At 43.3% G+C, this 22,120-nt stretch overlaps 1 protein-coding gene across 1 annotated transcript in view; it reads right to left on the reverse strand.

Moving 5' to 3' along the window:
* Positions 1-5,100: 5,100 nt before the first annotated feature.
* Positions 5,101-22,120, reverse strand: part of suclg2 (succinate-CoA ligase GDP-forming subunit beta) — a 98,538-nt gene continuing 81,518 nt past the window's right edge. The window contains exons 10-11 of the mRNA XM_047583802.1: positions 14,043-14,163; positions 5,101-6,079 (exon numbers count right to left, since the gene is read on the reverse strand). Of these exons, the coding sequence (XP_047439758.1) occupies positions 5,967-6,079; positions 14,043-14,163 (234 nt within the window). The 3' untranslated portion in view covers positions 5,101-5,966. The remainder of the gene's footprint in view (positions 6,080-14,042; positions 14,164-22,120) is intronic.

Here is a 22,120-nt window from a genome sequence, read left to right on the forward strand (position 1 = left end):
TGGGCGTCATCTATGTTGATTGCTTTTTTTTGACTGAGAGGGTAAGTGACAGCGAAAACATCTCGAAGGAAGCAAGTAAAGAAGGAAGGAAAGAAGGAAATAAGTAAGATTGAAGGAAAGAAGAGAGTAAAGGACGAAGTAAAGAAATAAGCAAACAAGGAAGTAAAGGAGGAAGTAAAAGAGGAAGTAAGGATTTGAACCTGGAATTAAACCCAGAAATAAACAAGGAAGTAAAGGAGGAAGTAAACAAGGAAATAAACTGGAAGTAAAGGAGGAAGTAAACAAGGAAGTTAGGAAGTAAAACCTTGACGTAAACAAAGAAGTAAACCCAAAAGTATGGTAGTAAACAAGGAAGTAAAGGAGGAAGTAAAGAACGAAGTAAAGAAGTAAACAAGGAAGTACAAAGGAAGGAAAGAAGGAAGTAAGGACATATAAATATCAAGATATTCCAATAATATGAATTAAATAAATTTTAAAATTCCATTTTATCATTTCAAAAAAATCTGTCAATTAAATCAGACAAACTGTCTGAGACCCATTAAGTATAGACCTCCTGCATCATGTATCATGTATAAAGAATCAGCCTGATGTAGCAAATAGGCTCCACCGTCGTTTATTGGGTTGATTAAACAGTTAAATAAAGAAGTTGTTTTCTTTGAGAAACAGATGTCGGATCCTCTCTGGATTCTCAGAGGGAGGAAGTAAAAAGAGGAAGGACAGAGCAGACACCAGCGTTCAGCAGGAGGTCGACAGCGTCGTCCTCACCTCTAATTTAAGAGAGTAACAGAGTAATTACACACCAATTTTACCTCCACCTCCTCTCCTCAATGCTGCGACTCCTCCCAGACTCCCTCCTCCTCCTCCTCCTCCTCCTCCTCACCTCACCACACGCCTCCAGGTTTCTGAACCTTAACTTTTAAATTCTCACCGGAACCCTGAAACACACCAGTTAGAATAATAAAAAACAGAATATATAAAAAATAAATATATTAAATGTACAGAAATATTTACCGTTGTTGCACCAACTTTTTCACAAAGAATACGATCAACTTAAAGCGCAGACATGGTGGAGGTTGAATGTCATGACTCTAGTGGGAGTACTGCTCTTAAAAAAAACAAGTATTACACAAAAATAATATTATAATATAATACAATGTTACTAAGAAATAAAGAAAAGTTTCGAAATTAGGATGGCAGGAAGTTTATTAAAAAGATAAACTTTGTCCAAGGAGGACAAATAAAGGTCTGATTAAGAGAAGGAAAGGATGAAGGATCCCCAGAATCTCCTTGAGCCGAACTCGTCTGTTGAAACTTTGCACTATAAACTAAAAGAGACGCTCAAACGATATTGATCGCGGGAGCGGATGGGCCGAAAACAACAAGAGATTGTCATGGAAAGAGGGAAGAATCGGGAGGCGTGTTGCTTATTTTAACTTTTTAAATCTGCCTCCCGTTCGCTCAATTTCCCGAGACGGCCGAGGTAATTTAAATCGATTCCAAGTCCTTCAATTACAGACACACTGACAACAGTTTGGAGAGAGGGAAATGGATTTTTCTGCCCGCGCGCGAGCCAAGGCCAAATCTGAGGACCTCAGCGTTGAGGAGGCGCACCCACTCCTACGTTCCTCACGCGCTTTTGACGATTTAATCTTCACGTCGCCGTGTTGCCTTTCCTTCGTAAAAGCTGTCATATTTTTTTATTTTTTTTTATGATTTCGGAGAGAGAGGTGAGGCTGCAGAGAGGTGAGGCTCGCGCTCTGCGTTTGTTTGATCCCGCGACACGTTTTTGGAACTTATTCGTAAACGCTCGAAGTCACACTGCTCACGAGCACAGACACATCGATATATTGACGCACAAATGCAGCGCAGAATGGACACACACATGCACACAAACACACAGGCCTCGTGGTCCTTATCTGTCCGCCTCCTGCTCGACTGACGCACAGGCAGAAAATTGTAAATATTGAGCAACCTCTTGTCCCTGAAAGATGCAGTGCAACAGCCAGAGGCGGTTCACACCACTATCGCTTTTTTTTTTTTATGAACTAATACGTTCGTAGTTGTTGCTTCCAAATTACCCAATAAATATCCAATACTTCCTTGGAGACGGCCTTGACCCTGTTATCTGAAAGCATGCTTCTCACCAGCACGTCCCCCTCCCCCCACCCCAACACGCTTAAACACTGAAAGCAGCCTCACAAAGTGGCAATTACCGTTCTGACATCAATTCAGAGGCACATAAAAAAAAAGAAAAGAAAAAAAAACTGCCGTGTTGTGAGAAAGCAAAGTGAACAATTACAGAGACAAATAAAGTGAGCCGGTGAAAAATAAAACTCCCGCGGCATAATAATTCAGCTTAATTAAAGAGGCAGCCCATCCGGAGGGTCATTTAGAACAACCCCCCCTCCTTCCCCCTCCCGCGCCCCGCTCTGTCACGTCCGGAGGTATTAGCCGAGTTAAAAGCAGCGGGGCTGCGCAGATAGAAGTCTTCAGCCTGACCTCCAAAGCTTCTCTCCCCCCTCTCATCTATATTTATATGAAGGAGCGGCACTAATTTTGCCCAGTAAATCAGTGTGCACATTTGGTTGTGACCTCCAGCTTGACACTGAATTAAACAATATCAGGGCCCGAGAAGCCCGCTTTAACAAGCCTTAAATTCCTCCGTCCAATCCATCAGCGGGGATATTTCTGACACACGGAGGGAAGAGCATGAAATAAGGCAATTATTGAACCCTTCAGCCCATTTTTACGGCTCGGCTGGATTGGCTGGCTGGCGCGGTTGCGGTGCTGAGCCGCAGACCATCCTCTGGGTTCGCCTCTCGAGATGACTCTTAGCGATAGGGATGCTAGAAATTAATACACCGCAAATACATTTAAGCAGTTAGCGGACAATTTCCCCCCTAATACCACTTGGTGAAAACACAGCATGTCACTCCTACTGTAACTATAAGGACTGGGAGCGTGTAGCACACAGGAGCCCTTCTGGAGTCCTTCTGACTTTGTCCGGTACGAAAACAAGTTGCTGGCTGTGGTCTGAGAATCGACTTTCTGTGAGTGTTCGTCCCTGGTGCATACAGGACGAAGACGAAGAAGAAGAAGAAGAAGAAGTAGAAGGAGAAGAAGTGTGCGTGCGCGTCTTTCGCGGAGGTGGCAGTCGATCGTGTGAGTCTGGGTGTCCTCTCCGATTGCCTGACAGATAATCCATCACACAGTCAGTGTGTCTGACAGGAAGAGGTCTCAGTCAACTCTGAGGCCCAGTGCAGCGCTCACACAGGGGCCCCGCGAAGGACAGACGCTCCTTTCAAGTCTCTCCCGGGACAACGCACAGTTGAGTTTCATTAGAGGACAGAAAGTGGGTGATTTGAGGAGTTTAAGCATGTGTGTGTGTGTGTGTGTGTGTGCGCGCATCCGAGGACAAACAGCAGGAAAAAGACATAGGTCTTCAACAGGGGGTCCGTGACCAAATTGTTGGTTGATTAGACATTTTCTTTTTTTTTTTTTTTACCCACAAATTTACATTTCTTTAAATATACATTAACACAAATCCAACATATTTTAGTAAAAGGATAAATGGAGGCAGAAGACTTCATCTTTCATTCGGCACTTCACTCACTCTTCACTGATGAAGGAACTGTCTCAGTGTTTCACACAGAGCGCCACGCTAGCCCAGACCTGTCAATCTAAGCTTCCTGTACACAGCAGGGACACGCCCCCTATCGCTGCTGAGCCAATCACGAGGCCGCACATTACACGCTGACTCTGTCAGGTTCCTTGCAATTGGCTGAGAGCTCCCAGGTGAAATCCCAGACGGATGCTGCAATATTAGCATAAGAGAAGCTAACAGGGTATGATATATATATATATATATATATATCGGTATGTTTATGTTTACGATAGTTGCACATATTTGAAATAAAAAAAATTAATACTTGAATATCTTAATATTACATTCCAAATAATAATAATGTATATTTATAAATAGCACTAGGCTGAGTTTAAAGTAGAACACATATAGTAGGTAGAGGGTAACTACTTAAGCTCTCCATCAGTTTGGGGTCCTTGGCCTGAAAAAGACCCCTGGTTTAAAACATATAATATGCTGAAACTGATTTATTTATTTTTTTTTTTTTTGCAGATTCCATCAACATGAACGAGTTCTCGGTGAAAATTAATGTAACATATAAAAGGATCACTTCATTAATTAAAAAGTTTCAAAGTTAGTTGAGATTATGAATGTGTTGTTCAGGAGTGTTTGAGTAGCTCCGCTCGGCTCATTAAATCAATCTTGACATTTTCATTTTACAGCTCAACAGCTTTTTCATTTTATAATGTGTGACAGTATATAATAAGGAGATGCCTTTTATTCCATCATGTCTCAGTACAAAAGAGCTCCATCAAATCCTTGGATATCGGTTCCCCGGGAGGAAAATGAAGCGCCAGTTATTTGGAGGATCAGCTCTTTTCTGTCGCGTCTCAACCAAAACTTTTGACTTAACCCAGCAGGTCTACTGTAGTGCTGAGGACTGGCTGAGTCTGTTTAGTGAAATTACAGAAGTCATTTTAGGAAGCCAGAGAAAAAGAAGACGTTTAAAGAAAGAAAAATGAACACCGACATGTCACAGACTGAAGGAAAAACACCTGACAGTGAACCGAAGCAAATTAAATTTAGTTAAAATAACCATCAGGTCCGTTCTTTAACTGAATAAAATACTTTGTGGATTTTGTGCCTGATCCAGATCTTGTCATAATTAATGCTGCTTTTGTAACTCATTAGTTGTTTTTGCATTTTTCTAACCAGTAAAAATGTCAAGTGTTATGTTTTATATATGCATTTTTTTTTTTTTTTAGATCCTATATAAACAGAAGAATAGACTGGCCCGGCATAATGCACACAATCATGTGGGAAAAGCTGGACTGTGTTGTGGCTCCAAGGCACAGGACTGTGCAAACTGCTGAGTGTCCGCTCTCCCCGCGGACTTCACATTCATCCTGCAAAAAGTTACTTCCTCCACAAATACCGGCAGAGTGGCCAGAGGCGTCGCATACGAGTCCTTCTCGCTTTCCACGGGCAGCGAGGTGAACAAATACAAGGACGCCGTCTGAAAACATTTCTCTTTAATCTCTGTAATCATGTACACAGTGATCACACCGTCCTTCAGATGCCATGACGACATACATTCACGATTATTAAAAAAGGAAAAAAAAAAAAAAAAGAGGTAAGGACGATTATTTTTATTTGTTTTTCTTCTATTTAGTTTTCACAGCACTTCAATGTAAGACATGATTCCCAGAGGGGGCACATCATCTGCCCCTGTAGAGACGAAAATAAGGCTTTCTATGAGGTGATGACGTTAACAGGCCGACTGATCGGCAACTTGCCCCGGACTGGATTCACAGTTTACCGACGCGCTCCTGTCGAATCCTGCATTTAACTTCGCGCCGAGGCTGGATATGAACATGGAAAACATGTCTCCCAGTTAATATCAGAGAATACGAGAGAAAACTGGGTGGGGGGGGGGGGGGGGGCGCTTTAGACTTAGAAAAAGGAATGCACACGAGTGTCGCGTCTCCATCCGAGCTCTCTCAGATGCTCTGCGCTGACTTCCATGATGTAAAGTAAATAACGATTCTGAAAATATGAGCCGTTTTCGCCCCGATTAGTATTAATGACAAAAAATTATTAAAGAAATTAAAAGCAGCTACAATTTGCACTGCACAGAGGAAACGGGAGTAAAGGATTCAGAAAGGTGTTATAGCTGCTTATATATAACAGCTCGGTGATTTGCATTTAAAGGAAGTAAAAAATGTAGGATGGGGTTAAGCAAAAAAAAGAAAAAAGAATAAAGGCCTATGAGAGGAAAGGCGTCCGGAGGTGTGGATTTGTAGTGGAAGGCTGATGGTGATGATCTGTGGCTGTGACGCACAGCGTGGCATAGAAGGGGGACGGACGGATGGCGGTGAGGTCGCTATTTCTTGATGGCGGCCACGGCCTTCCTGGCGGCGTCATCCAGGTCGTCGGCTGCGGTGATGGGCAGGCCGCTCTCGGCCAGAATCCTCTTCGCCTCGTGGACGTTGGTCCCTGTCGAGACAAGACGAGGGAAAACACCGTCAAGACAGGAGACAGCGGGAATTACAAACAGGGTTGAAGCGGGGTCTGCCATCTGCACCGATGTTACAAACCAACGCTGTGTGAAAGACGCGGGGTTCCTCTGGAGGAATCAATCCACGCACACAGATGGATGGAGTTATGGGTCAGCGGTGCAACATTCGACTGTTGATCCGAGAGCGGCTTTGACTGGGAGCGACGGGCAAAAGGGCAATTTGTGTTTGTGTTGGTGTTTGTGTGTGTGTGTGTGCTTGTGCTCCCCCTCCGCCACCGGGCTGTGGCGAGGTCGGGGGTAGCAGGTGCTGGGTGATGCGGTTGTAGCCGCGGTCCTGGTAGACCCGCAAACAAGCAGAGAGAAACACACAAACACAAACACACACCCGGAGACATCCTGCACAGCCCTGAGGCTCTACAGGATAAACTGCCCCCTCCCTCCACCTCCCCTCAGAGCTCAGCCAAATGCAAGCCTGACAAGCCTGTCACAACACAGGGCAGGGGGCGCCACAGTGGACGGAAGGACTCACAGGGTGGAGAGGAGGGAAGAACGAGAAAGAGAGAGGGCAAGAGAGCAAAAGGTCGAATGAAGCCGAGTCGCCGCCGACACTGTTACGACAACTAAAACCGGCTGCTCACGTGGCATTTAGTGTATGGTTTGGATTTTCCATTCAGAAAAGGACATTTAATAAAAAATAACGATAATAAAAAATGGGGGGTTCTTTGATTTTCATTTTAAAATTAAAAAAATTTTTTGTCAGTATTCGAGAAGGAAGGGATAAATAAAACTTTAGAAAACGGTCGGTTTTCATTTTCTGCTTCTAAAAACAACAACAGCAAAAAAAAATAAAACCGTTACACAGAAACAAAAAAGCAACTGGAAGTTGTAGTTTTCAAAGTAAGAGCACATCCTCCTCCTCCTCCTCCCTCTTTTATTGTTTCTAAAAACAACGCACTGATCCATGTCCATCAACTTCTGTTATGCGGCGCCGTCCTCATGCGTGCTCTTACTTCGAAACCGTCGACTTCCAGTCGCACAATATGAAAAAACAGGCATGTTTTTTTTTTTTTAAAGTTTTGTTTATCCATTCTCAATAAAGAAAAATACCTTGAATTGCAATTTAAATTTTTGGAATTTAAAACAAAACTTACACAACCACTCATTTTTTATTATTTCAATGTTCTTTTCTGAACGGAAAATCCAATGACCAAAACATAAACAGACCGACGTCACACACTAAAGAAAAATCTGTCTGATCTGGTATAAGACATTCTCTGATCTATCTGTTCTGTTGACTCATTATTAACCTCCTGAGACCCAAACATCTGTTTGGAATACAAAATTAGACCATAACCATTAAGATCTTTAGGTATTTGGGATTAGTAAAACCTAAAAAGTATATAAAAAGAAATTAAGCATTATCTTTCAATAAATTATGTGGACACAGGGATTATTTCACCGTGTATGACAATTTAAATCACTATTATGTACCAAAATATAAAACTGTTTATTTTAATGCAAAAGCAGAATTTGAAACGACGAAATCCCAACGTCCTCAAACGTGTACTTGTGAATTTATTAGATCTGCATGTCATATCAAACTAGAAAAGTTACTAAACGTAAATAAACAAGTGTATTGACCCTTCACTACCAGTACATGGCAGACAAAAGTGTCTCCTTATGAGGACAGCAGGTCTAAATGAAGCAGAATGAACTGCCACAAACCGAAGACATAATGTCCCCATGTGAGGACGCAGAGTCTCAGTTAATGTAGATTAATGTTTTCCTTTCTAATTGCTTCAATTCTGGTAATTTATCATTCAGTTTTTTTCAGAATCTCTCCATTTGTGTTCTGCTGCCGCCCTGATAATCAATAGTTTATCCTAACTGTGTGAAAACAGTTTTTTTTTGTTTAAATGAGTCTTTCCTGAATGTAATCTTTAAATCTGAATATCTTTAGGACAAAAAGCCCATTTGGGAACTTTGTTGACTCATGATGTTTACTTTGCAGACTCTCTGCAGACTCAACGATTTAGTGTAATCTAATTTAAAAAGGTGTGCTGCTCTCGCAGCTTCTCCATTAGCATCCGTCTGTATTCACCGGACGTTAAATGAGTGGAGGCGCGAGTGTGTTTGTGTCAGGCGCTTACAGGCTGACCTTAGCTCTCCCGGTCCGCCGTGTAATTAAGACCGCATGATACGTGAATTCTCCGGAGGCCCGGCCACCCTGATCAATAGACCTTTCATGAGGAATTCTATTACCAGCGCCACTTAACGCCTAATATTTCATCTCTTTCGTCCAGCTGTACGATAAGTCATCAGCGCGGGCGCGTGCTCCAAACAATCAATCGTGCAACGCAATTAATTAGAATAAGAGCAGGAAGAGGCCTCGCTTTGGCACACAAACAGGGGATGGTGCGTCTGAAGTCGTTCCCTCGTTAAATAGCAGAGGGTAGTCGGTGCGCGTGTGTCGACTGGCGATGCTGTCAATCACAAAGAGGAGAGTGGGCCAGTGACTTTGCAACCGACGGGCTGATCCATACTGTTACACTGACGGACGATTAAAACGAATCTGAAGCGACGCGAGATAAAGCCGGAGAAGGCGGAGGGACCACGCGGGGCCCACGGCGTATACATAATGCAACGCCTATTCCGAAAAGACAAATAAGCCTGTGGAATGAAATGAAGTAAACAACACATGCATTTTTTTGGCTGCTTTATTTCCGAGCCATAAATATTCATGAGCGGCAGCAACAGCACGCGCCGCGTACGCTGCACCCGCGTCATCCGTGTAATGTGCGAGGGTGGAATCGCACATCTGTGGGAGTGACAAAGGAGGAATGTGCATGTGTGTGGGTGTTCTTTGGACGTGTGTGTGTGTGTGTGTGTGTGTGTGAAAGAGCTGACTTCCACTGTGAGCTGCAGGGAGCAGTGACGATTCACAGCAACAATAGCAGGGACTCAACTCGGCTGCATATGGCACCGCTAAGTGTGTGTGAAGTGTGTGTGTGTGTGTGTGTGTGTGTGTGTGTGTGAGTATGCTAAGTACATGAATGTGTGTGTTCACCTGCAGCCACTAGGTGCTGCCAGAGACCTACTCACAGTCTGGACAGGGACCTACAGTAGACACACACAGCATCATGTATAAAGCACGCACAGATACACATCACCACGTATATTTAAATGTATTTCATTGTAAACACGGTTGTTTTTTCGTGTACTTTAAATAGCAGAATTATACACCCGGGTTTGAAGAGCTTATTTAGCAGTTTCAGCGAGTTGTTAATTACTGCAAAATGTGAAACGTCTGGATTGTAAAACACTCGCTGCTCTGAACTTTTGTTTCCGCGAACGAGGAGCTGCTGGAAATTCAACCCTGTCACGGTTTTAACAGACTAGACGACAGCCCGGCTGAAAAAAAAAAAACAGCAAAACAACACAAAAGGCCGGCGCGGCACGTGTGATACGTCGCCACCTCGCAGCACACTTCCAGCGGCTCCGCGCTCCAATTAGCCAGTTCACTTGTGACTATTGCGAAAGCGTCACTTTAATCTGCGAGTCAATTACGGGCCGGCACGTTTGGGCAGGATAATAAGGTTTGGGGCCGAGCCAGAAGGACTTGTGTTGATGCTGCAGATCTTTAAATTGTGACTAATTCTGCCTTAACAAGCCGCGTTTAGTGAAGCTGACATCTGATGAGACGGAGGCTGCCGAAAAGACTCAGACATACGGAGGACGTTTATAGTTGTAAATGCCTCGCTGTGTCAAGGACATGAGAGAAGATGAGCTCCAGTAAGAGGTAACAAAAATAAAAAATAAAAAGACGTCCATTCACAAGGCTACTTGGTGTCAGTATTCAAATGTTTTTTTTTAGTGCAAACAGATGCACAAATGGCTTCCTGTCCTATGTGGTGTCAACGTGTCTACAGTAAAAGAGCCTGTTACCGTGTAATTATTACATTCGGCTATAATGACCAATCAGAAAAAGACGACACCGTGTCCATTTAAGTGATTTTTCACAATGTTTCTGACGGAAACAGAAAGGTGAAACATAGCACTTTAGAAAAGGTCTTTACTGAAAGTTATAATAAGCTTAATTGTTATGGCAACGAAAACATCTTTTATATTTGTGTGATTTACATTTGTTTCACAGTGCAAAGTTAAAAAGTCATTGGATGAATGCAGTTTGGAACAGGTGAAGGAGAATTCCTCATGGACCTTAAGTATCTTTGGCCTTTTTCGTGTTCAAGCTTCATCACTAAAAACTAGATCAGGCATAACATTATGACCTTATATTGTATAGGTCTCTCCGAGTCTGGTGTCTGGCAATAGGTTGTTGTTAGTGGAGGGCATGGGGGTCGTACAGGTTAAGGGGAGGGGCCTCTGTGGATCATCTCACAGACCCGTTCTTGTCACCATGCCATGGCTATGGGGTGGGTGGTACATGTCTAAGTAACACATACACCAAGGGCCTTCAACACTTTTTATATGTATCTTTTTAGTTTTCCCCAACAATTCCCCCCCTCAGACCTCCTACTGTTACACATGTTTGAAATAAAAAAAAGAATAATTATTTGAATATCTTAATGTTGAATGCAAAATGATAATAATAATGTATATTCATAAATAGCACTAGGCCGAGTTTAATATAGAACACATATAGTAGGTAGGGGGTCCCTACTTAATCTCTCCATCAGTCCTTGGCTTAAGAAACATTGAAGACCCCTGCCCTACATGAATGCCAGGACCGAAAGTTTCCCAACAGAACACTGAATTGTCACAAGATGGTCAATGTTATTTAGTTCTCCTGTCAGTGGTCATAATGTTATGGCTGATCGGTGTATACACCAGTTACGTCACATAACTTGTGTAAAAACATCTTTCTATCAGTGAATGTCATCATTCTGGTTCTGCCTTTGATTGTTAATCCTCATAATAATCAGCTCTAAACAGTGGGAGCTCCCCCCTCCTCCTCCCAAAAAAAAAATGATGAGGCCCGCTCCTGCGTGTCAAACATCAAATGCCTCTCATTTGAACACTGGGCAGAGCACTCCTCAACCATGCAGATGCTTCTTCCTTTGATGTGCTAGCCAACCATTAATCAGAGCGTTCGTGCCTCATTCGCGGTCTAGACTTGTTGTCTAAGAAAAAAAAAAAAAAAACACGCCGCGGCTGAGTATATCAGATCGAAAACGCATCTTAGACAGTGACGGCTTCATCCGGTCTATTACGTGTTCATCCGTGCCGACTCTCGCAGGCAGCCTCGCCGTGTTAACAAAAAAAACATCAGCCTATTTTGAATGTCTGCTCCTTTCTCGTCCGACCGAGCAAATGTTTCCCTTCAAAGACAGAAAGTCTGACCTGCTCAGATGTTACTGCAGACTTCCATATGCATGTGCTGCATGTTTGTGTGTGTGTGATGGTTTATGAGCAGCAGATGGCTGTAAGGGCTGAACGAGCCCTCTCAACCTTACTACAGGACATCTCTTTTTTAATTAAACGGGAGGTAAAATTTAAGGAGAAAGCAGCCTCCACTCCGTGACAGACAATTGGGGAATGGCTCAGCAGATCAATAGGCTGGGGAACAGAGTTAAGCGATTGCAGTCACCTTTTTTTCCCCCCTGCACCCTGAGGACTATTTAAGAGGATTTCTTTTTCCATAGCGGCAGACAACATCCTCACGGAGAAATACAATATGTCTATGTTCACTCTGTAGCCAAAGAGGGCAGTATAGCACTTCCTCAGGTGCGTCCTCGTATCCATACCTAAGATATGTGCACATGTGTGTTATATGCTCAATCTGATGCATGAACATAAACACCACAAGCAAACTGAACTCTCTATCAGCCCACATCAAATGCCCCATACACCCCCTACCAACTAATAAAATCCTATCAGCATCGAGACCACATGGCCCCTCTGCTCCACATGTGGGAATACATAACTCTCCACCAGTGCAATCAACCCTGGCCTTTTAAAAGAGCCTTTCCAATTAAAAGTGTGCCTGTTAATCCATTCTGATCCCGTTGAAGAGCGCTGGGCCGTTCTCGCTGCCCTGCAGTCGGCCTAGCAAGCTGAGCTGATTGATTCTGAACCAATCCTCTCCACGAGACCGCAGCCCAGGATGTAATGACCCACGACTAAAGCTTGAATTAGGCCCGGGCCAGGAAAAACACGGTCGGACCCTCCACCAGAAGTAACCTTGCGGTCTGTCTGTTAGTTAGGCTGAATCAAGCCGTTCGGCATGAGGATGTCTGGTGACTAAATAAGGACCTATTCTGATCGTCAGTCCCGTCACCTACGTGTCAACAAATCTGAGCAGTAGCGTTCGCTCTCCTCGCTGTCGCATGGAAGACTCTAATGAACTCTATGTTTAGCCGTGTGCTCAATCAGCGGAAGGTGTAAATTACACATATGTGCATCTTACACCTTTAGTATCTGAACTGGCACCGATGTTTATTTCTCTTCTTGTTAACTTGATTTGTGTTTTGATGCAGATGGAGTTTGAAACCAAACGCGTCTTTTGGAGGTAATATTACATATGTGTAGGAATTACACTCACCGGCCACTTTATTAGGTACACCTCGCTAGTAAAGGGTTGGATCCCCTTTTTCCTTCGGAACTGTCTTAATTTTTCGTGGCATACTTTCAACAAGGTGTTGGAAACATTCCTCAGAGAGTTTGGTCCATATTGACATGATAGCAGCATCATCATCTGATTACATGAGATCTGGTGACTGTGGAGGCCGTTGGAGTACAGTGAACTCATCGTCATGTTCAAGAAACCAGCCCGTCTGAGACCGACAACCACACCACGTTCAAAGTCACTTAAATCCCCTTTGTTCTCCATTCTGATGCTCTGTTTGAACTTCAGCGAGTTGTCTCGATCACCTCTACACGCCTAAATACACTGAACTGCAGCCATGTGATTGGCTGATTAACTATTTGTGTTAACAAGCAATTGAACAGGTGTACCTAATAAAGTGGCCAGTGAGCGTGTATCTTTGTCTTTAGGAGGAGCGCCATAAAATGACGGCGAAATACTTAACGCTTTATTTTTCTCTGAACAGTCGATGCCCATACTCTGCTACAGTTCCTCTACACACAGTCGGGTTCTCGAAAAAGCTTATGTGCCCTGACCTACAAACTATATTAGCAGAGTGTGTGCAGATGTACAGCGCAAAGTGCTACGGACTAACACACACACACACGCACGCACGCACGCACGCACGCACGCACGCACGCACGCACGCACGCACGCACGCACACACACACACACACACACGTGCACCTGCTCTGTGCTCTGGACACACCACTCAGCAGGATCTTGACAATTAAGCTAACCACCAACTGGCCCCGTGCCTCTGAGGAGTCACCGCAGTCATCCCACACACACAAACACACAACTGAGCAGGTTTCATTAGCATATACAGGTGAGAGGTGAGCCAATCAGTGGTGTCTCTAATGTTGCTCCGGCTGCCACTAATGACAGGTGCGGCAGAATGTGACACGCGTGAGAAATGCACCGCTGCTTTTACCGAGACTCTGGGCCACGATAAAGATGGACGGGGACACAGGGGCTCCAATGCATAAAACAAACTGGTGGGATATTTCACGAAAAAAAAGCATTTAATGCATGATGTGCTCTGTCAAGGGAGACGTTGTATTCATCAACATGAGTGACAAGTGACAGAGGTGTGAACTTGCATATTGCAGCTTTAAGCCTCGTGTCATTATCGAGCATCATGAAATCCTCATTAAGGTCAAGTGCTTCCATTATGGCCTAGATGCAGATCATCAGTGTGTGTTTCTGTGTTTGTGTGTGTGTGTGTGTGTCTGTGTGTTTGTGCATTGTGCGAGTGGCGGATTTCAGCTGGGACCGGCCTACTAAGAGGGTCAAAGAAACACAGATTTCTCTGGGTGAGCGAGAGTGCGCTCTACCTTCGAGCCTGACCACGAGCGGCACCTTCAGCTCCAGCTCTCGACAGGCTTTGGTGATTCCATTGGCGATGATGGCGCAGTTGACGATTCCCCCAAAGATGTTCACGAGTATGGCTTCCACCTGAAGAAAGGGAAATAGCGGGGAAACGATTAAAACAAGCGGCGAGGAAACTTGTCAACAGCAAGATGAATAAATAACAAGGGGATCGTGGCATATCTTCATCATCACTGGCAGGTGCTAGAACTGAAAAGTAAGAGATTAAACTGAGCCCTGAAATGCGTTTGGAAGTGATGCTGTGGGGAAAAGACTCACATTTGTAAGATTCCAGTAACTGGCAGATCCTTTGCAACCATCTCGTAATGAGAAGTGCACGTCTCTGATAGAGATGTAAAACGCTCTCAGATCAAAAACAACTGTTGCCCGATAACGGCGGAGCGGTCTCTTAGCCAGCGTTGTGGACAGTAGACTAGGTTATAAACCCTGAGGCTAAGCACCAGAAGAAATGTAACATTGTCACAGAGGAGCAATACATTGTTTGAACCTAAAAGGGCAACAGCAGAAAAAAGACACTACGGTGAGGCCAAATAATAAAGTCACATTTGAATAGGAAGTAGAGGCACGACAAACAGTTAGCTGAGCTGTTCGTCATGTTAAGTCTTTAAAACCGATGAGATGTGTTGCATAATGTACCGGATACAGGAATAAAAGACAATCAAGCACACACACTGTGGCCAGAAAATGCAAAACTGAATTCCCCACTTACTAGAGAAGCGGCTCCCTACCTGTGGTTCACGGCCACCCAAAGGGGGGCGCCAGAGATCACAGGAGAGGGGGGAACCAAAACTTGTCTGATCTTAGCTCACCATCAGTTTTAACCCGTTTCACCAGTCACCAGTTTTTAACCAGTATTGTGTCTGTCTATATACATGTACACTAGGCAGGTATTCTGACACTGGTACAAAAACATCAACATTAAGAGAAAAAAAAAATGTTGATGTAGGATATTGTCAGGTTTGAGCACTCAATTGAGTTCACCCACCAATGGAACGAGAGTAACACAGCTTTCCTTCTCTAAACTAACATCACTAGCCAGTCAGAAATAGCGTGTGAGTGGGTGTTGGAAAACGTGGTTGAGATCCAGCTGGAGCTGATGCTGCATTCAAGGCAACTTGTGAAAAAAAAAAAACAAACAAAAAAAACAGCTCCGAGTTGTCAAACTCAGGAAATTACTGCGTCCAAAATAAAACATATCTGCAAGCCGTGCACGTAAGATGCGCACTATCCCTCAGACGGTTCTTCTAGCGGCTCCGTTTACCTTCTTCTTCTTCTGCGACCGACTTTATTGGATGTTTTTGTTTCGGTGTCACAGCGCAGTGGTTGTGGAGCATGCGCACACGCATTATCCGATTGAAAACTTTACCATGTATACAGTTACCGTATACATGCCGGAGAAAATCAAATTCCAATCGCATTACCTGGGTGTCTTCAATCAGAGTAAAGTGTTTACATGCACTTAAGTTCTCCTGTTATAATCCGATTTTAAGGCAATAATTTGTTTTTTTCACTTGCATGTAAACGCACCAACTGTGAAACCGGCGTTTTTTCATCGAAGATGGAAAGTAAATTTACGAAGCTAACAGAACTGCAAACAAAGGACTTAAAAAATAGTAATAATAATAATGATAATAACCAATATTAAATGTTAGGATGTAAATTTGCAAGTTAGAGTTAGATTATGATCTGAAGTTGTTTGTGTATAAATTGAAACGGAATTAAATAGTTACTTTGCTTATCGAATAATTCTCCAAGGACAAAAAGGTTGGGAACCACTATCATAGAGGCCCCTAAGTTGCCATCCTGTGCTGACACAATTCCCTAACATCTATCAACTTCTGAGTTTTGAACATATGGTCTCATCATTTCTACAATGTTTACTTCATGTGGGTCAAAATGGAGGCATTTCAACTTTCTTACGAAATGAGCATATAGCTGATATCGCCAAGAAGCAAGGCGGCTAGCATGTGTGCGTGTGTGTATGTGTGTGTTTGCATGTGTGCATGTGTGCGATTACACTAGCAGTCGAGCACTTGGTAATTACCCTGGCTAGCTCAGTGGTAAAGTAGACTGAGAGCACACAGGATTAATCCTCCATGTTTGTTTATAATCACTGCTAATCTGTTAGCGCTGATTTGGATGAGCAGCTTGTGGGGGTGGGTGTGTGCACGCGCGCCTGTTGTGGATGTGTACGTTTTCAGCGTGGTTTAATGATGTTTACAGGGAAAGAAGATCAAGGACTTGGATAGCTATCAGAGCGACAGCCACGGCATTGTCCTCTACATGCTATCCAAATGAGCATCTTCTTATCAACAGCACAAAGTGACACAAGACCAAGAGAGAGAGCTCCAAAGTAAACACAGATGTAGCTGGTAGACTCCACAGAGACTCTGGTCCGCACTGAGAGCCGTTTCATGCTGATCACGCAGGGACGTGGCCAGAAATGTGGGGGAAAAGCGGCAAACTGTAGCTTTCAATTGGGGAAAAAAAGGAGAGAAAAAAAAGATGTTTCAACGGACGACAAAGAATCAAACGAATGAATCATGGCCTTCAGATTACACAAGTAATAATACATAATGAGGTGTTACATTTTGTCAGAAATAATGGAAGAGGTCAGGGCAAAAAAAGGCAGTCCATTTTTTTTTCCTAAAATACTAGAGTGCATTATCTTCCTTAAAAGATGGTCACTTAGCAAAAAAAAAAAAAAAAAAAAAATCAAATTATCTTTTTTATGAACTTCCACTGAAATGAGTTTAAACCAGGTTTGGCTCATTTCATTAGAGAGCTACAGCAGTGTGAGCCGACAGCTACATGTGATATTTGTTCGGAGCTCCATCAGACTATCCTTGTCCAAACTTATATTTTAAACGTCTGATAGAAGGAGTATTTCTGATATGAAAGTCATTATTTGGGAAATTCTTTATCCTCCTGAGACCCTGCGTCCTCATATGTGGACATTAAGTTTTTCATCATGGGACAAAACCTCATCAAATGCTACGGTTGGAACTTGTTTATTTATGATTATCAACTTTTCTAGTTTGATATGACGCACAGATTTAACGCATTCTGTCAACAGTAACGAGCTTCAACGTCGTTAATTAGCAAGTGCTCATTTGAGGACGTTGGAATTTCATTGTTTGCAATTCTGTCTTTGCTCAGCCATGTACATGTATTAAAATAAAGTGTTTTAGATTCTGTTGCACATTGGCGACTTTATTGTGTTATACAGTGAAATAATCTTCGTGTCCACACACGAGGACATTGCTTATTTTTCAAAAACGACTTCCTGTTCAAAGATGATGGTTACTTGTTTTTACGTATCCGGTCCTACTAATCCCAAATATCTTGGAGAAATTAAAAATGCATTGCAAAAGAAAAAGAAAAAAAGCTCAGGTCTCATGAGGATAAATTACGGTAGAAAACAAACGTTGTTTTGCAGTGTATCCTGCAAAACCGTACCTTTCATATGTTGCCATTTTAAAGGAACTCTCCATGTAGTATTTTAATTAGTTAGAGAAAAAACTCTCTTAAGCTTTGTTTGAAGTTGCGCATCACTTCTAGCTCCAGAGTCGACATCATAGCCTACAACGTCACCTCTCCAAATATGTAACTATGCATCGCAGACGGCAATTGTTGTGGTTGGTCCAAATGGTAGTTCCTTGTTTTAGTTGTCTTTATTGAACTGCTGAACCACACTTGCAGTATTAACTTCAACTCCCACATGAGTTGCTAAGTTCCACTCTCCACTGTGTGACCTACAGAATGAACCTGAATACAGCTGAGCTGACTAGTCGCAGACCATCATTTTAGTTTAATTACAGAACAGCTATAAACCAAGCATAAGCAAATTCAAAGCAGCAGACGCCACCACATCCTCACCCATTCTTTCACATGGGTCCAGCAAGTCACCCCAAGAAGACTGACCCATGTGAACCTCAGGGAATCCACACTGTTCATCAGTGTCTCTCGGACTGATACTGCAGTACTGGCAGGAATCTGCTTTTCAGTTTCTGGATGACCCATGAGTATCTTAAACTTGGGTCACCAGGCTCACAGCCAGATATTTACAAACCATTAGTTCTGGATGTCTTGTACCCCAGCCAAAAACTTTGCTTGTGGAATCTTGAAAGAGCTCCAAAAGCATTTACATCCAATACCAGTTAACAACAACGTAATTGTAACCTGTCATCAACTGTGTAGGTAGGTTGTAGCACTAGGAGGAAGCAATGCACCTAACCTAAGCTGGTTTTCCAACTGCCAAACAAAAGAAGGTGTTAGGCTGCAGCAGGTGCATGTTAGCGTTTACATGCTAATGTTTCTGTTTTGGCTCAGATAAGTGGTACAGATGGGGTGGCAGTCAGGTAATAAATAGCTGGACAAAATAATCCTCGGCCTATTCCTGCCTGGAAGACATTCACAGGCAGCTCAAGCAGCCTATAAAAAAATATAAGTGACAGGTAGTTCTGGGAAAGTGTAGGGACTGGGTATCTGCGAGTACATATAGAATATATTCTATATTCTGCCTCAGGGCACGTATGAGTGTGTGCTGGTGGGGTGTATGGGAGAGGAGAGGCAACACTGCTGCTACCAGCATGAATTTGTATGATGTCTTTTTTTTTCTTTTAACTATAAATATACCTGCAGATTACATATGATGTACATTAACAGTGGTGCTGGAATAGTAGGGACCAAATCCCTAAATTAATCTTTAGCATGACACCAGGAAACATGACAACAAACACTATATAATAGACTACTTCATGAGCAGAGGTTTATTTGAATTAATAGAATGTGTAAATTAGGGTTTTTTTGGGGGGAGGGAGAAACATCACACTGTGTATTTTAGCCCGTTTGGCGTCTCTTCTCTTACACCAGACTTACAAACACTATCTGTATTGCCACTGGGGGGCAGCAGAGATTTAGACGCCTTTCACAGCTCACTAGAGAAGGCTCTATTCTCACCCTATCTGCAGCCCATTTTTCAACTCTGTCTCTATTGGGAAGAACCATATTTCTTCCATTCATGCGTCTCCTATTGACACCGGTGTATATTAATGATACACGGGACATGATTTATGCTGCTTGACGCACAAGTAAATGCAGTTTACAGAAATATGGATGCGGTGAGGACTGAGTTGCCCTTTGCTGCAAGTTTGTTTTATTTATTTTTTTTCTCCGTTTTAGTTTACAAGAAAGTATACTCCCTATTGAACACTACCCTGCCTGTGCAAAGAGACAACTGTAAAGGTTTTCTGCCTGTTTCAGGGAGAGGTTACAGATCCAGAGCTTTAACAACAACTATCCACCACACTATCAGTTGTGGTTAAATACAGCACTGTGTGCACAGAGAGACGCCGCCTTAAACTAAAACATTGAGACACAAGTAGAACGACAAGCACGTGTGCATTTTACTTGTTTTCCATCGCGCAAACTCTCCTGAAAGAGGTCAATCAGCCACGAAATCCTGTAAACGTATGCTGCGGTCAAGTATAATGTTCCTTTGTGATAGACTGAACTCTAGATGTAAAATGCTCTGCTTCATTTTAGCAGGGTAAGGACCCATATGGCGTTACAAAACCACAATAACGAACCGGGCAAAAGAATGCGAGCCAAATTCAGGGTCAGTCCCCCTGGCTCGATGCCCTCTCCAATCAAAGGTCTAACACTTCTCCGCTCCATTCAGGCTCTCAGCGTCTCAGACATTCAGCTTTAAGGTATGAAATAGCGCCGCGCACTTCAATCTGTCGAAAATCTTCAACATCGCACTCTGGAGCGTTTTACCTCCTGTTACAGAACTACAGTCTCCTTCCTTTAAGGCATCCATTTCAGGTGAGCTAAGTTGGCAGCGGGGTGGCTTTCTTTCATCAGAGCTCAGCATAAAGGCATCAGGAATAATGTAGCAGCTCAGTCTTTTTAAGGGATCTTTGTGTGTTCTTTCAGACAGTGTTACAGCCTGAGCTCGTGCCTTCTTACCTGGGAGCCGGCGAAATGATTCAAATTTTAGAAAATGGGATCATTGCTGTCGGCATGCCAATACCCTGCCAAGGCTCTTTTCTTTTTCCTTTTCTTTTTCTTTTTTTGCGTCAAAGTCAGAAAAAGGGCCTTCACAGGAGAAACAGGCTTTTCTGGCTGCTATTATACGGCCCACTAACTGCATTTAGGACAAGAAAGAAATGTAACCCAGACAATTTGACATGCCCACGTGGACCTTCGTTGTACTCCTCATGTCTGCTTTCATGAAACGTGCAGTGGATACACTTTTTTTCCCCCACAAAACACGTCTGCGCCATTATATTGGACGCAGGCATGTTTCTTAACGTAATCACACTATAAATAAATCTGGAATACTGGAAACAATAACACATTTTTAGAAAGTTTTCATCCTCACTTCCGCTACTGATGAGCAGCAAACAAACAAACAAAACAACACGTACTTTTCTCCTCCAAATTTCAACCCACAGGGAATAAAGGCATTGTATTCCTCCTCATTCGGCGAGGCTCCTTGTTACGAGTTGTGCATGTGTTGCTAAATTATCACTCAAATACACATTTCCGTGCCCGTACCCCTGTTAAGCGCTGCTAATCTCTCTGCAGGAAAGAAAAGGGAAGGAATCTTGCTTTTCTTTGTTACCAGCAAGCAGACAGGCGTAGAAAAAGGCAGGGCTGGAGATGGGTGTGTGTGTCTCTCTGTGGCCTATTAAGGACTATTGTTCTGTCTTATCTACTGGAGACAGCCTGTACTGTCACCGCCTGCTCTGGCAGGACTTGTTTATTTGTTTTCGATCTGCTGGGGGCCCAGCGCTCGGCCCCGGGGCCACAGGTTAACATGCATGTCTTCCAAATCCAGCCAAGCCCGCTGGCTCTAATGACACATCTTGGAGTTACCAGACACCAGCGCGCCAGGAAGGATTATTCCGTTTCTGTTCATGTTTGAAATAAGATACGAGTGAATTACCTTAGATGGTCAGTAGGTTATTAAGAATTTCTTAGCTACCCAAAATTTACCCAACCCAGGCGATCCGAAGGGCAGGGGAGAAACTGAAGCGTGACCAAATTCAAAACATTTTTCCCTGCATGAAGGAACAATTTTTTCCAATAAAAATAACGAAAATTAAAAAATAACAATACCATCGACAATACGGCTTTCAGACAAAGGCAAGATTTTCTGTGAAAAATTAAATTGCTCCTACAATGGTACTTTAATTAGACTCTCAGAAGCAGGATATGTTTGTATAGACAAAGGAAAGTGTGCTCTTTGTCATACATATAAGGAAGGTCAAATAAGCAATGCAAGGAAAACCTCTCCACACGGCCGTCTTTCAAAGAACCATTGATACTTGGAGCATCAGTTCTGTCGAGCCGAGGATCTGCTTTGCCTCCGCAAATACAGTCCGAGAGAATATACGGAACGAGAACGCGGGAGCGACACAAAGAGAGACGGGGGGAAGAGAGGGTCTTGAAGTCAGAGAGTGAGGTGAAGTGAAACAGATGGAAGAAGAGAGATGGAGAAGAAAAGAGATGCGGAGAGGTGATGGGAAGTGGTGCAGGCCCTGGCTCCTATTGAAGGCTTGGATTGGCCCTGGCAAGGAGGGATAAGAGGGAAATAATTATCCGGCCTGCTGAAGCATGACAGCCCCTTCTTGGGACTGCAGAGAGACAGACAGAGCATTATGTCAAAGATTGGCCATGTCACTGGCAGAGACACCTTTTGACAGACAGCGACGTCTGAAGTTTCGCTAGACGGTAAAACCTCACGCAACAGGCAGCCGGATACCTGTCCGATTGATCCACGGTGGACACGAGTTTCCACCTGGAGGACACGAAGACAGTATTACAAAACCCTAGTCTATCTGATCCCGTTTTTTTTTTGTGCCTGTGGAATTGAATGCATTTGCATTGAATTGATGTTTTTTTTAAAAAAAAAATATGTTAATCACAATTCTGTAGATAGACAGACAATTTGCTTTGGGCACGTTATCCTAATTAACTTTTCAGACAACGAACTCCAGCCTGGACACCGCTC

Source organism: Mugil cephalus, chromosome 4 (assembly GCF_022458985.1).
Source record: "Mugil cephalus isolate CIBA_MC_2020 chromosome 4, CIBA_Mcephalus_1.1, whole genome shotgun sequence".
NCBI classification, from domain to species: domain Eukaryota; kingdom Metazoa; phylum Chordata; class Actinopteri; order Mugiliformes; family Mugilidae; genus Mugil; species Mugil cephalus.